The following is a 16,008-nucleotide window of genomic DNA, read 5'->3' on the forward strand; positions in this document are numbered from 1 at the left end:
TATATAGAAAGTTATCCATGCCATCGTCTTGTTAACCAAAACTTAACTAGCAAGTCAAAATACTTGAAAATCTTATCAAAAAATCAAACTAAACTTTAGAATTTAAATGACATTTTAAAAGTTCATATTTTTCTTCGTCCCAAATTTGGAACATCTGGTTTTTCTCGACATTTTCCCTTATAAATATTATATCACTGATCGTATATAGATATGATATTTATCCGTCAATGAACATAAATAAGAGTATCAACTTTAAGTTACTGGAACACACAAACAAAATTAAAAAACAAGTCCAGCTGCTACTTAAGACTATAAGAAAGAACGAAACAAGCGATTTTTAATTTTTGGACAATATTTGTCGCAGATCATCATCATGATTCGAGGAAATAAGAAGGATGAGAACTAATTAACTTCTTCCTAGCAAAATCCTTGTACGCTTCTTCCATAAGATCATCATCATCCCATTCATCGCGGTAAATTTCTGGGTGGGAGACCATTCTCTGGAATCCACGCTCAACTTCTTGAATTCTCCAATTTTCAACTGGCGAACAATGACATTCTTCCGCGATCCAGTTGAGGTACTCACACTATATGGGAGAAAATATCTATAAGTAACATGGATATCATGATGCTCTTCTAGCGTACATTAATATACGTTTCATCGTTTATTACATATTTGTGTTTCATTTATATTTAGTATATTTTCAAAATTATAAGCGGCACAGGCAGAAATCGATGCTGAAAAAATTGAAACCTATATATATTTTCACACGTAATCATATTTGGAAGATAACGACTTACCGAAATTTTACCCAATTTATGCGTATGTCTTTTGGGAATTCCTAACACATCAAGCGTTGCATACCACTCAATAATATCTTCCATCATCTTGTCTTGCGAGGGAAGTATAACTCGTCCGGACAAGACTGCAGCCACCCATTTGCTTTGAATTTCAAACATAACGAATTGTATGGCCTAGTCAACAGTCAAAAGGTTAAAACCAACTAAGACATGAACTAGAAAAAAATCTGAGTGATATCTATTTTGATTGAGACTAACCATTCCAGGTAAACCGATGAAAGAAAGACTGGGGGCTAGCGCGGGTAGAAAGACATGCTTGTATAGAGGTTCGACGCGGTTTTCATTAATGTTTATATAGCCATTGGTTTCAAGAAATGGAAAGTAATATTTGTACCTACAAACATAGAACAAGCATTTACATAAATACACGGTAAATAATCAACACATTTTCACATTTGAAATCTCGTTGTTAACAAGCATGAAAATACAGAAGATAAGGAATATACCCAGTGCAATGCACAATGGTATCAGCATATACCACCTTCCCATTTTTGAAAAGAATGGATCCATCCTGATGGGCGAAGTCTATCTACGACATATAAAACGAAAAACTCAAACACTTTCATTCTTTAATTGGCTTTAAGATGATATTCATTTTGAAAATCAAAATCATGCATGGTTAGATAAGTTTAAGTAAAGTGAAGTGGTCAGTTTTACCTCGGAATGAACCCATAGATTGTTTTGGGGCACTGGAAGCTTCTGGTACGTATCAGATTCACTCGCTCTAGAGGCAATGTGAACTTCTTTCGCGACCTTAGCTATATCCCTACTAATATCAGCACCGCTCGCATAATTTCCGATCACCACCACTACCTGCCAAAATATCAACAAAAAAATAGACAGATCAGAAATAAATCTATGATATACAATTAATTAGCCCGAACATTTCTGCAAGAACTTGTTTGATGGACGATTACGTACTTGTTTACAAAGTGAGTATAATGATAGGTACAAGTAAAACTATAAAAAATATTGTCAACCAACTAACAAGTACGTTGATGTATTACTATTAATAGACCTAGCTTTATATCTACATGTGAAAAGTTTTTGTTTACTAATTAGTATCGCTGAATTGCAATTTTTCCCACATACTAATATAGAATATTTTTCTAACCTAGTTTATCAAAAGAAAAAAAAACAATTAAACTTAGATAGATCCGGTGGTCGAACAGATTAATCAGATTGATCGTCCAAATTTATTTATATAACCCTTAAAAATCCACAAAATTTGCAAAACGAATTATACAATGAAGCAATTAACCTTGATAATTCGATGAATAATTTTCCATTCTTGTTTACTTTTATGTCTTGTTCCACGTCATATAAGTTGATGTATATATACTACTACTAGTTATTATAATTTTCTTGATACAAATTTATTTTTTAAACTTTATGTTTATATCGTAACTTAATCAGAGTCATGCATGCATGATCAGTGGCATTACATTGTCAAAATACCAACTTTTTAGTAGTATTCTTTAAGGAAAAAAAAATAATACTAAAAAGTATAAGAAAATATCAAAATAACAATTTGATTTAAGAATACAAGTAAGAAAATAACAATTTTCTTTAAAAAATCAAAAATCTAACAAGGATCCCAAAAATCAATTGAAGAGTATTATTATAAAATTTTGAAAAGTATTCGTACATATATGTTTAGTGCTACTTTTGAATTTTTTTTAATACGTTATGGTATTTTTGGAATGCAAAAGATATAAATGGTTCATGTATCATAAACATTTTCAGTAGCAGAAATTCTAATCGAACATCTTCCCAATTGTCAGAAAAAAAATTAAGAAATTATATATATATATATATATTTTTTTTTTTTAATGACAATTAAGATTTTCTTTCTTTTTGTAAAAGAAATTATATAGTAGTTGAGATATATCATTTCTCAAGTTGAATGGAACATTACCTCGTTATTGAATGGACCAGGAACTCTGTAGTTGTGGCTATGGATCTGCTTTCCTGGCCACGATTTTATCCCTAAAGATACATATTTCAGGTTAAGAAGATGATTATAAAACTGGGGTAGGTACTAATAGTTTGTCAATAAACTCAAAATCTTTGTATAGCTTAATGAAGCTAACTTCTTTTTTGTCAACTAACTTTTATGAGCGTTTTCCAACTAGGAATACGAAGATTTTTTTTTCATTTTCTTTTGTAGATAAAAGCGATATCAAGATTACTATTTACTAGATTAGTCTTACTAGGTTTTGTTTAGTGCAACTATTTCTCAATTTCATTTAAACCATTTTGAAGTGAAAAGCCATAAAGTTAAGTTTATAAAATAATTTTTCTTTTCTTTTCGAAAGTACATATATTATACTTCTTCCTTTATAACTGAGGTGATCCTAAAAAATTTTAGACCCAGAGACTAAGAACAAAGAAACCAAGTTATTTGAAATAAGTATAGAGAAATGGATCTTTACCAGGAATATGAGCAACGTTAGGTTCTGTAAAGTGACCACTACAAACAACGACGGCATCAAAGATTTCATGGGCGGCGAAACCAACGGAATTCTTGGACCGGACACTCCATTTCCCGTTAACCGGCTCAACACAAACCACCTCTGTCTCGAACCGGACCATCTCCTCTATTTTAAACTCTCTAGCAAAGTCTTGAAGATACGCAAGAACTTCTCTGTGACTCGGATACCGTCTCGAGTCTCTCGAGATGTCATGAATGCGTGGCACGAAAGGAAAGTCCGTAAAACCCATACATTCTCTCGGGAGGTTGGTTCGGAGAGACTCGTAGATGCTCGTGTGGACTATGGTTCGGGTTGTGTCGAGGCTAAGCGGGTCAGAGTCAGCTTTAGATGAGTAGTTCCAGAGACCTCCCACTTGTTTTTCCCGGTCAAAGACAACGACAGTGTGACCTTCACGACGAAGTTCCCTAGCCGTTACGAGACCGGCAGCTCCGGCTCCAATCACTGCCACGTGTTTCGAACAGATTGTGTTTTGAGTTGGTGCCATTTATTTTATTAAATTTCTATGATATGTTTGATTTTCATTTATTTAGGAATGTGAAACAATATGTTTTAAATTCATTGGTATGTTTGATATTTATTTATAAATTGGCCTAGCTAAAACGTGTTTCTGCATATATTACATGTGTTTTCTTCTACCTGAAAGCTTACCTAACCACGGTACCAAGTAGCTATAGCAGAAACCACACATATTATTTTTAATCTATCAAAAATTATTTAATTATTTAGTTATGTAAATCATTGTTTATTGAATAATTCTTGGATTTTTATTAATCCACTCCAAATTACACAATAATGTTTTTCCATATCTAACTAAATGAATTAAAAAAATAATATTATCTAAATAAAATAACTAAATTAATCATTAAAACCCCTCCAAATTGGATTAAGTATGGAAACAATATACATTAGTGTTAGAGATTATATGTCTGTTTCGATTCATAAGAGAAGGGTTATGATTTAATGTTATAATTATAAGAAAGCTATATATTGGAAGCAGACATTGTGACAATTGAAAACAAACAATTATAAAAATAAAAATTTTATTCCCCAAAAATAACAGATATTGTTCTCAAACATAATACTTTTGTGAATTATCAACAGAATGGTATATTTGTAAACATATAGATTGGACCCACATATACATGGATGATAGAAGGGTAGTGGTCCTAGATCATCTAAGAAAAGGAGGAGATGAAGCAAAGAAAGTTAGAGGTAATTGTCCCTTCACTAAAAGCTATTTAACTAATCTATGAAGCATATGACTTTGACTTTATTGGCAGTTCTAAGGCAAAGTTTGTAACCAAGACTTTGAAGCCTTGTGGGGTTCCACAAACAAATGATGCAAGCACTTCCACAGAAATGCAATCACATTTTCACACATAGCCTGAAAAATAATTTGAGTTTGTAGCGCAACGACCATTTCTTCGCCATGGCTAGTCTTTATCTTCTACTACTTCTTCCTCTGTTCTTAGCTCTTATTCTCGCAGCCACCATTACAGAATCAAAATCTTTCTCAACAACAGTGAAGGCACCATATCCAGGACATAAACCGGATAAGCTAACCCACTTACACTTCTACTTCCACGACATTGTCTCCGGAGACAAACCAACCTCCGTCCAAGTCGCTAACGGTCCAACCACAAACTCTTCTGCCACCGGTTTCGGTTTGGTTGCAGTCGTTGACGACAAATTGACGGTCGGGCCTGAAATTACCTCAGAGGAAGTTGGGAGAGCCCAAGGAATGTATGCATCGGCTGACCAGAACAAGCTTGGTCTGCTTATGGCTTTTAACTTGGTTTTCACGAAGGGTAAATTTTCCGACAGCACCGTGGCGATGTATGGCCGGAATCCTGTATTGTCGAAGGTGAGGGAAATGCCGATCATTGGAGGTACGGGAGCTTTCAGGTTCGGAAGAGGATATGCATTGGCCAAGACTTTGGTGTTCAATATTACCAGTGGAGATGCTGTGGTCGAATATAATGTCTATATTTGGCATTAATTATTGTCATTGATTACTGCTTTTAGTTATTAAAAAAATCAATAAACTGGTCTTTTTTTTTTTTTGAATTAATATTGTGATTTTTTGTGTAATTTATTGAAACTGTGGAAAAAACATATACTTTATGTGATGATTTTTTTTTCTACATACCATGAGCTGAATTTGCCTACGTACTTAGACGTAAATGTTCATTTCCATTCCAAAAAGTTATCATGTCAAACCGCATTTGTTTGTTAAATCCACGTGTTTGAGCATGTATCTTCTTATTCACTGATTGAACTCAGTAATAATGTAGATTTACAAAACAAAAATGGGATACTTTATATGATTTGTGTTTACATGTTTGTATCTACTTCTCACTATTTGCTCATGGTACTGAATGTAATATAATATCCAGTTATGAAGAGTTACATACGTCCTTTTATTTAGAGTAGATTTAATGATCATTGATCAATACACGCAGACTAAGAAAAATATTAATTCAACCACAAACAGAAATAAATGCATTGATGCATAATCATATACGTAACCTTAAAGCCTGGAACTAACGTTGTTACCACCGCGTCCTTGAACTTTCTTGGAACGGGTATCGTCCTCATCGACAACCAAACCTTTAGCGATATCTCTCAGACTCAGATTAGGCTTAAGTATCTTTCCGTTCCCATTCTTTGGCAGTTCTTCCAAGAACACTACTTTCCTCGGACACATAAAATGCGGCATATTCTCACGGCAATACTTAATCAAATCTCCTTCTTTCGTCACCGATTCCTTTTCACGATCTCTTTGATTGGTTTCACCTTGGTTTAAAACAACAAAGGCACACGGCGTTTCACCCCACAAAGGGTGAGGCATGGCCACAACCGCGGCCTCGAGCACTTTCTGGTGCTCGTAAAGAACTCTCTCGACCTCAATACTACTTATGTTCTCACCTCCCGAGATGATAATGTCTTTGGATCGATCTTTGATCTCTATGTGCCCATCAGGATGAATCACACCTATGTCTCCAGTGTTGAGCCATCCGTGTTTAAACACCTCAGATGTTGCTTTAGGGTTCTTTAAATACCCTTTCATAACTATATTTCCTTTGAGGACAATTTCTCCCATCGTTATCCCGTCGCGTGGGACACTCTCCCGAGTTTTCGTGTTCTTCACGTCAACTTCATCTAGGGTTATGTTCCTTACCCCTTGCCTTGCTTTCAGCTTCATCTGTTGATGCTTTGGTAGCCTGTTGAGGATTTATATATTAATCGTTAAGTATAAATAAGATTGTAGTAAAAATTGTGTAAACTCATAATTGTGTTTAGTACCTGTTCCACTCGTCCTGCCACTCACAATAGAGAGCTGCACCGGAAGCCTCAGTAAGTCCATATACGTGCATCACCTGAAACCCCAACCGTTCAACCTTCTCAAGAAGTGCAGCCGGCGGGGATGAACCACCAGTTAGTACCCGAACAGGCAAGGACTTGTGTGACTGGTTGGTTCGACTTCCTTCGAGGAGAATTCTAAATACAGTTGGAACACAAGACATGTGCGTCACGCCATGCAATCCTATGTTCTTATATATTTCTACAGCCGTCACATTTCTGATGCATACATTGGTGCCCCCACGTGCAGCGACGGACCATGTGTGCGCCCACCCATTTCCATGAAACATTGGAAGGGTCCAGAGGTAGACCGGGCACATGCCCATTTCCCAGCCAAGAATCTAGCTCAAAGCGGTCAAGTAGGCTCCTCGGTGACTAATCACCACACCTTTTGGTTCGGACGTGGTGCCAGAAGTGTAATTCAAAGAGATCGGGTCATGCTCATTGTGGACACGGAACAAACTTGCTGACGAAGAGAGCGTAAGATCTCCTTTACGGATGAGACCCTCGTAGTCTAACTCCATGGAGGAACGCTTCGTAGTGGAATCAATCTCAATGATGGATATGATTAGCGGGTGAAGTTTTGAAGCGTCAAATGGTAAGAGACGGAGGACTTCTTGGATCAAAGGAGCAAACGTGTAGTCCACGAATAAACACTTTGGCTGGGCGTGGCGGAGGATGATGGCTATGGTTTTAGCGTCAAGACGCGTGTTAATAGGATTAAGTACAGCTCCGGTCATGGGAACAGCAAAATGCATCTCATACATGGCCGGTATGTTTGGAGCCAAATCGAAACCTAAACACAGATTTAATACATACGTTATATATAAATGAATGATTCATTCAGCTTGGTTAAGTTTATTTATTTATCTTTTTTTTTGGTAAAATATGAAGTTTTTATACCATTTTCGAAGTTTTGATAAAGAATAAAAGTAGCGGAAAAAAACAAAAAGAATTACAGAATATGCAGACAATAATAATAAATAAAGGAGAAAAACGAAAAATTCAGAGTGAAAACAAGAGAAAAAACACCGATTCCAAAGTGTTAAACTCGAAAATATCGGTTAAGTTTATTGTTCAAAAGAAATCTATGGATGGTACAAGCAATATATATATTTGATATGCATCAATAAAGATTAGACAAGAAAAAGGCGAAGTCATGTGGTACATATGCTTATTATGACATTATAAATATATCGATCTGATGAGTAACTGGCAAAGTCATATAATGATATTAGTCCCATATAGGTATGAGAAGGTAATGGAAATTTCTTACGACGTCGTATCGGGTGATGTTTAGAGAGAGGAGAGACGCAGCAAGACGACAGCAACGGTCATAGGTCTGAGGCCAAGTGAAACGAGTTTGTCCGTAGATTATCGAAGTTCGATTGGGATAACACTCAGAAGCTCTCTTCAAGAACGTTATGGGCGTTAGAGGAACGTTGTTTGCTTCAAATAACGCAAGATTATCCATCTTGTATGTGTATATGTGAGGGAATAGGGACATGCATAATCATTATATATATATATATATATAGAAGATTGTGAGAGGCCTCAAAATATAATTGCTATTATGCAATATAAAAGTAATTTTCGAAGAATAATAAATGAATTGCAAGCTGGCCATGCCTAAAGTTTTGGAATCTGTCATAGAAAACATATCACGATCCCACTTTCCTTTTGAGTCTATAATCAAAAGATGATGTTAGAGGAACCACCTTTAGAAGAATGGATGGTATATTTAAAAAAGCGAAAACAAAATATTTAAAATTAGTTTTTTTTTTAATTATAAAATTATCATGCCAAACAAGAAAAAGCGATTACTCCACATGTTAAGAGTAGGGTGGCTTAGTGGACATTTATATCTACTGAATCTGCCTAGGTATATAATATTGGGACATGAAGCTATTAAACATGTACAATAATTAAGACACCATTTATGATCATTTTAAGTGTCTTTATTGGTATATAAAAATCCTATCTAACATGCTTATCTCATATGTTTAACTTTTAGTTGAAAATTAAATTAAATATACATATTTGAACAAATACATAATAAAAAAAAGAACTTCGATGAAAATGAGGGGAAAAGAAAGCATGAAACGTGGAATAAGCCAAGAGAAGAAAAAAAAAAACACACCCAATTTTTTTGTATATTTCTTCTCGTTTTTTATTTATAATGCAGATTTATGATAAATTTTATCAGTTAAACAATGGAAAATATTAATGGATATGCATTGATAATTCAATATTAGGTTAGTATGAAAGAGAAAAAAATTAAAGCCATTATTGTCCTTCTTACTTTGTTTAATTTACCATATATGCCATGTATCAATTATTCTTATAATTTTACTATATATCAACTATTTTACCATATTTATAGAAATATTATTCAGATATTTAATATGTTAGCACGTTATATTCAGTATAATATGTTATTATAATTTTAAATTGATTATTTCATATTACTTTGTATGATATGGTAAATTGTTTAATACGATATATATAAATTTATCGTGATACATATTAGTTAATATGTTTATAAAATAGTTATCTGTATTTAGCACAATACTATACTAGTTAACATGTTAATTAAATAGTTATCCACATAAATCATAAATGTTTTATGCAATCTAATGATAAATAGTGTTGTAAATTTCGGATGAATAGTATCGTCAAACAATTGATGAACAATATCATACATACAGTATCTGGTAATAAATAGTGTTTTGAGATAATGACATTTTGGTAAATAAAACAAAATAAAAAGGATAATTATGGCTTTAATTTTTTCTCTTTCATGCTTACCTAATATTTAACTATCTATTGTAAATATCTAATTTTCAAGTTTTTGAGACATATGTATTAATATAGCCCTTAAACAATCCCTATATATTAAGCTTATTATTTACTTATATATAAAAAAAATAGAAGGGCAAGTAATAGAAAACGGATGAAGTATTATCTATGGTTGTTTCTTATTTTATAATTATTGAATGACTCTCTTAAGGACCCTCAATGAAGTGCTTCAATCGACAACCATACATACAAATATATAAGTCGGAGAAGTATAAATCAAAGCCGCGAAATAAAATGTCCAACCGGCCGTTTAACTTCTTTAGCTATAACATTGATCTCATCCTCAACAACCAAACCTTTAGCAATGTCTCTTAGCTTAGGCTTAAGGATCTTTCCATTCCCGTTTTTGGGCAGTTCTTCCAAAAACACCACTTTTCTCGGACACATAAAATGTGGCAGATTTTCACGGCAATACTCAATCAGATTTCTCTCTCTGGTCTGAAATTTATCAACACGATCTTCTTTAATAGTAGTCTCACTCTTTTCTAGAACAACAAACGCACACGGGGTTTCACCCCACGTAGGGTGAGGCATGGCCACAACTGCAGTCTCAAGGACTTTTGGGTACTTATAAAGAACATTCTCGACCTCAACACTACTAATGTTTTCGCCTCCCGATATGATTATGTCTTTTGACCGATCTTTGATCTCGACGTGCCCATCAGGGTGAATCACACCTACATCTCCTGTGTTGAGCCATCCGTGTTTAAATGCCTCAAATGTAGCTTTGGGATTTTTTAGATACCCTTTCATTATGCTACTTCCTTTAATGAGGATTTCTCCCATTGTCTTTCCATCGCGCGGAGCACTCTTTTGCGTTTCCTTGTTTTTCACGTCAACGTCAGCTAGGCCTAAGATGCTTATCCCTTGCCTGGCTTTTAATTCCATCTGTTGATTCTCTGGTAATCTGTTTCAATTGAGTAATAAGACCTTTTAAATTTTGGTAAACGATAACGCAAAGGGAAACTTATACCGTATACATGAGAATAAATAGTACAAATGATTATTACCTATTCCACTCATCTTGCCACTCACAAAACAAAATTGGACCAGTGGCCTCGGTCTGCCCATAGGCATGCATCACTTGAAACCCCAACCGTTGAACTTTCTTGACAAGAGCAGCGGGAGGCGGTGAACCTCCGGTAAGCACATGGACCGGTCCAGATCTAGGTGACAGGTCAAGTGAATTTCCTTTCAGAAGAATGTTGAAAACCGTAGGAACACAACACATATGTGTCACGTTATGCATTTCTATGTTTTTATAGATCTCCGGGGCAGTCACGTGCCTCATACACACACTGGTACCCCCACGCGCCGCGGTTCCCCATGTAAACGTCCATCCATTGCAATGAAACATAGGCAGAGTCCAAAGGTAGACAGGGCAGGTCCCCATTTCCCAACCAATAATCGCGCTTAATGTGCACAAATATGCTCCTCGGTGGCTAATCACAACACCTTTTGGGTCGGCAGTGGTACCCGATGTGTAGTTTAAGGAGATTGGATCATGCTCGTCTTGAATACGGAACATGCGTGCCACCATCGAGGGCGTAGGCTCTCCCCTCTGGATGAGACACTCGTAGTCTAACTCCTCGAATGAAGCCCTTTTAGGAAAATCGTTCTCGTGGATAAATATGACCGGCAAGTTTAGGTTTGAGTCTTCAGATGATAATAAATGGAGGCTTTCTCTAGCCAAGGCCTCAAAACTGCGGTCTAGGAATAAGATCTTGGGCTTGGCGTGGCGGAGGATTGCGGCAATGGATGTTGCGTCTAGACGAGTGTTGATAGGGTTAAGTACAGCTCCAGCCATGGGAACGGCAAAGTGCATTTCATACAAGGCGGGTGTGTTTGGAGCCATAACTGATACCTAAATACACAATGTTAGTCACATGCATGTCTCATACTTTGTATAAATGAATGTTAATCTGTTTAATTATACCCTACACAAAACGGACTATCTCTAACAAATCTTAAACCTCTTCAGCGAAAAATTGAGGTAAGGATAGTGAAAGATAGTGGTACAATATGATTAAACAAATAAACATAATAAATCTTGTTATCACAACTATAGTTTTATCCAGATGGGCTTAAATTTATAAATATTGAACTCCAATAATGTGACATACCACATCGTTCTTGGAGATGTTAAGAGAGATTAGAGAAGCGGCTAGACGACAACAACGGTCATAGGTCTGAGGCCAAGTGAAACGAGTTTTTCCGTAGATTATTGAAGTTCGATTTGGATAACACTCTGAAGCTCTCTTCAAGAACGTCATGGGGGTTAGAGGAACATTGTTTGCTTCACATAATGCCAAATCATCCATCTTCTTCTTCTTCTTCTACTTTGTGTAATGTGTTAAATGAATGTTGATGTGAGAGAAAAGGGATGTGCAACGATATAGTATATAAAGAAAATTAATGAGAATAAACAAGTCATATATTTTTCGGAAGTAGATGTAAAAAATGGCTAAAATTGGGAATTCAAAATAATCCGTCGCTCAATTATGGCAATTACTTAAAAGGAAATTATAGCAACGGTCCTCTTCCTTTACTTTTTTTAACAAAAAATCTCTCAATTTTAATTCTACATAAATAGGCGTTTACGTTTATCAACATTTTTATGTGGTCAGGTTTCAACAGAATTGGACGAACACGTTTTATCTCTGTTACTCACCGACAAGGTTGATCCATACATTTGTATCCATCATTATTTACTCATAAATCATTAAGAAATAAATTCTTTTTCTCCGTCAAATTTAAATCCAGATGTGACTGATGTTCTTACAACCTTTTGTTTCGACTCCCCACCAACCCCCCCCCCCCCCCCCCCCCCCCCTTGTTCTTTGTGTATCATTCTTTTGTGTTTTGAGCATTATTATCTTGTAAGGTTTTCATTTGGATGCAAGTGAAGAAAATAATGATATAGGATCATACAAAAGCGTCTAAAACATAATGTGGGATGTAAATTTCCTACCATTAAAATTTATTGAAGTTTGGATAGCTATAGTACGAGGTTGAGTTTCAACTAGCCAGTGATGTTTAATTTCCTACCAAAAAAGATTTTCCGGTGTTTCAACTAATATCAACCGGCAGATCAAAAGGTAAAGACAAAAGTAATGAACTTATGATATTCTGATGCGTAGATAAAGTGCAACGATAATTGTAGAAGAAATGAGGTGACTGACTAAACGTCTTAAAGACTGACCCAAAAGGTGATGAATATAAACTATTTCCACTGATCAACCGATCATTTTAATGCAAATACACAAACTATCGAGAAGAATCGACGAGCTAAAGAGGCCGGGCGATGTCCACTTGACTTCTGAAAAAGTGATAAATAACTCGAAAGGTCAAGTGGACATCAACCGGTCCCTTGCACTTGTCAATTATTCTGAAGAGTTTGTGTTTTGCATTAAAAATGATTGGTCGATCTAAGTAGAACTACAATATCTGAACCGGCTCATTTCAAGTCGACTCGGTCTAAACCTAACTTTTAGGTAACTACCTTCTCATCCAGTTTCCATATCCACTTCAATTTTGGATTCATCCAAACTGATCGGTTAACCAAAATGAAATTTTAAAATAACCTGAAATCTATTATGATCCACATCCAGTTGGTTCGCAGGTAAGGATTTCAGATACAATCTCGTCTTCATGAACTTCGAAAAGATTCAAGAATTGCGTGGCTTATATTGGTATTTGATTAAGTTCATTTTCACTCCCTTTTAGAACTGGATAAACGGCAACTTTGTAGTCACATGATTAATGTAAATAAAAGAAGACTAATAAAAAAAACATGGTAGTCACAACTCAGAATTGCCATGCATAATTAATTCCTCGGTAATCTTGGACGAGATCAAAATCTCTCATTGCCTAATAATATGTTCAATGTTTCCCGTGCTAGAATTATGAATTGGAGAATATTGTTTTTGTTTAAATGTGTGGGTGATAAAAAATGGTAAGAAATTTTAAATTTTAAATGTCATTTTAATAACTACGTACATAATTGATTACTTTGGTCAATGTTTTGACTGTCCATCAATGGAGAATCACAATTTTATCATTACTATATATATAGACAACCATACATAATTGTTGAGAGACTCTCTTAAGACCTTCAATGAAGCTAAGGTGCTTTAATAGACAACCATACATACATATTTATAAGTCGGAGATGTATAATCTCAAAGCCGCGAAGTAAAGTGTTCAACCGGCCGTTGAACTTTAGATCTAACATTGACCTCATCCTCAGCAACCAAACCTTTAGCAATGTCTCTTAGCTTAGGCTTAAGGATCTTTCCATTCCCGTTTTTGGGCAATTCATCCAAAAACACCACTTTTCTCGGACACATAAAATGTGGAAGATTTTCACGGCAATACTCAATCAAATCTCTCTCTTTGGTCACAAGTTTATCTTCACGATCTTCATTATTAGTCTCACCCTTTTCTAGAACAACAAATGCACATGGGGTTTCTCCCCATGTAGGGTGAGGCATGGCCACGACGGCAGTCTCAAGCACTTTTGGGTACTTATAAATAATATTCTCGACTTCAACACTACTAATGTTTTCGCCTCCAGATATGATTATGTCTTTGGACCGATCTTTGATCTCTACGTGTCCATCAGGATGAATCACACCTACGTCTCCTGAGTTGAGCCATCCGTGTTTAAATGCTTCATATGTAGCTTTGGGATTCTTCAGATAGCCTTTCATTATGCTGCTTCCTTTCATAACGATTTCTCCCATCGTCTTCCCATCTCGCGGAACACTCTCTTGAGTTTCCTTGTTTCTCACGTCAACTTCAGTTAGGCCTAAGATGCTTAGCCCTTGCCTTGCTTTTAACTCCATCTGTTGATTCTCAGGTAATCTGTTTCAATTGAGTAATAAGAGTGACATATTAATCTTAATAATATCAATAAATTAAAGAACTTTTAAATTTTGGTAAATGATAATGATAAGTGAAACCTAATACTGTATACATAAGAATAAATAGTACAAATGATGATTACCTGTTCCACTCATCTTGCCACTCACAAAACAGAACCGGACCAGTGGCCTCGGTCAAACCATAGGCATGCATCACTTGAAACCCCAACCGCTGAACTTTCTTGACAAGAGCAGCGGGAGGCGGTGAACCTCCGGTAAGAACATGGACCGGCCCAGACCTATGTGACAGGTCAAGTGAATTTCCTTTCAGAAGAATGTTAAAAACCGTAGGAACACAACACATATGCGTCACGTTATGCATTTCTATGTTTTTATAGATCTCCGGGGCAGTCACATGCCTCATACACACACTAGTACCCCCACGGGCCGCAGTTCCCCATGTAAACGTCCATCCATTGCAATGAAACATAGGCAGAGTCCAAAGGTAGACAGGGCATGTCCCCATTTCCCAACCAATAATCGCGCTTAATGTGCTTAAATATGCTCCTCGGTGGCTAATCACAACACCTTTTGGGTCGGCTGTGGTACCCGATGTGTAGTTTAAAGAGATTGGATCATGCTCGTCTTGAATACAGAACATGCGTGCCAACAACAAGGGCGTAGGCTCTCCCCTCTGGATGAGACACTCGTAGTCTGACTCCTCGGACGAAACCCTTTTAGGGAAATCAATCTCGTGGATAAATATGACCGGCAAGTTTAGGTTTGAGTCTTCAGATGATAATAACTGGAGGATTTCTCGAGCCAATGGCTCAAAACTGCGGTATATGAATAAAATCTTGGGCTTGGCGTGGCGGAGGATTGCGGCAATGGATGTTGCGTCTAGACGAGTGTTGATAGGGTTAAGTACAGCTCCAGCCATGGGAACGGCAAAGTGCATCTCATACATGGCCGGTGTGTTTGGAGCAACAACGGATACCTAAACACATAATTATGGGTTAAGTACAGTCACAGATACTCTATACAAATGAATGTTTATCTCAGATAAACGGACTATCTCTAAAAAAACTAAAACTGTTCAGAGAAAAAATAAGGTAAGGATAGTGTGACATACCACATCGTTCTTGCCGATATTAAGAGATATGAGAGAAGCGGCTAGACGACAGCAACGGTCATAGGTCTGAGGCCAAGTGAAACGAGTTTTTCCGTATATTATCGAAGTTCGATTCGGATAACACTCCGAAGCTCTCTTCAAGAACGTTATGGGAGTTAGAGGAACATTGTTTGCTTCACATAACGCCAAATTATCCATCTTCTTCTTCGTCTGGTTATTCTTTGTGTTTAATGAACGTTTATGTGTGGGAAAAGGGATACACAAAGATATAATGTATATATAGAAAAATAATGAGAATCAACAAGTCATATTTTAAGAACTATATGTAAAACGTGGCTAAAACTAAAAAGTAAGAAAAATAATTTGTCACTTAATTATTGGTGTGTGATTTAAATAAAGTTTTAATGACTTAAATGTTATGTAGAATTTGTTG

The 16,008-nt window shown here is 36.0% G+C and overlaps 4 protein-coding genes and 1 pseudogene across 6 annotated transcripts; 1 reads left to right on the forward strand and 4 right to left on the reverse strand.

The window, feature by feature from the left end:
- Positions 1 to 115: 115 nt before the first annotated feature.
- On the reverse strand, positions 116 to 3,938 carry FMO GS-OX1 (flavin-monooxygenase glucosinolate S-oxygenase 1). The gene is made up of 7 exons (NM_105258.3): positions 3,297 to 3,938; positions 2,780 to 2,850; positions 1,519 to 1,674; positions 1,308 to 1,390; positions 1,060 to 1,195; positions 802 to 975; positions 116 to 587 (listed from the first exon to the last, which is right to left on the reverse strand). Exons 1-7 carry the CDS (start codon positions 3,838 to 3,840, stop codon positions 372 to 374), a joined length of 1,380 nt encoding a protein of 459 aa, NP_176761.1. The 5' UTR covers positions 3,841 to 3,938; the 3' UTR covers positions 116 to 371.
- Positions 3,939 to 4,476: 538 nt separating this feature from the next.
- On the forward strand, positions 4,477 to 5,552 carry AT1G65870 (Disease resistance-responsive (dirigent-like protein) family protein). The gene has a single exon (NM_105259.2). The coding sequence runs from the start codon at positions 4,786 to 4,788 to the stop codon at positions 5,353 to 5,355; it is 570 nt and encodes a 189-aa protein (NP_176762.1). The 5' UTR covers positions 4,477 to 4,785; the 3' UTR covers positions 5,356 to 5,552.
- Positions 5,553 to 5,683: 131 nt separating this feature from the next.
- On the reverse strand, positions 5,684 to 8,226 carry AT1G65875 (annotated as a pseudogene). 2 transcript variants are annotated; one of them is made up of 4 exons: positions 7,996 to 8,226; positions 6,663 to 7,515; positions 6,153 to 6,580; positions 5,684 to 6,123 (listed from the first exon to the last, which is right to left on the reverse strand). The 2 variants fall into 2 exon arrangements; another variant differs by having other exon boundaries at positions 5,684 to 6,580.
- A 1,417-nt stretch (positions 8,227 to 9,643) lies between these two features.
- On the reverse strand, positions 9,644 to 11,904 carry BZO1 (benzoyloxyglucosinolate 1). Its single transcript, NM_105260.3, has 3 exons — positions 11,702 to 11,904; positions 10,589 to 11,442; positions 9,644 to 10,485 (listed from the first exon to the last, which is right to left on the reverse strand). The coding sequence occupies exons 1-3, from the start codon at positions 11,897 to 11,899 to the stop codon at positions 9,795 to 9,797; spliced, it is 1,743 nt and encodes a 580-aa protein (NP_176763.1). The 5' UTR covers positions 11,900 to 11,904; the 3' UTR covers positions 9,644 to 9,794.
- Positions 11,905 to 13,599: 1,695 nt separating this feature from the next.
- AAE12 (acyl activating enzyme 12) lies at positions 13,600 to 15,821 on the reverse strand. The gene is made up of 3 exons (NM_105261.2): positions 15,576 to 15,821; positions 14,587 to 15,440; positions 13,600 to 14,444 (listed from the first exon to the last, which is right to left on the reverse strand). Exons 1-3 carry the CDS (start codon positions 15,771 to 15,773, stop codon positions 13,760 to 13,762), a joined length of 1,737 nt encoding a protein of 578 aa, NP_176764.1. The 5' UTR covers positions 15,774 to 15,821; the 3' UTR covers positions 13,600 to 13,759.
- Between the last annotated feature and the right edge of the window lie 187 nt (positions 15,822 to 16,008).

This window comes from Arabidopsis thaliana (genome assembly GCF_000001735.4).
Source record: "Arabidopsis thaliana chromosome 1 sequence".
In the NCBI taxonomy this organism is placed as follows: Eukaryota; Viridiplantae; Streptophyta; class Magnoliopsida; order Brassicales; family Brassicaceae; genus Arabidopsis; species Arabidopsis thaliana.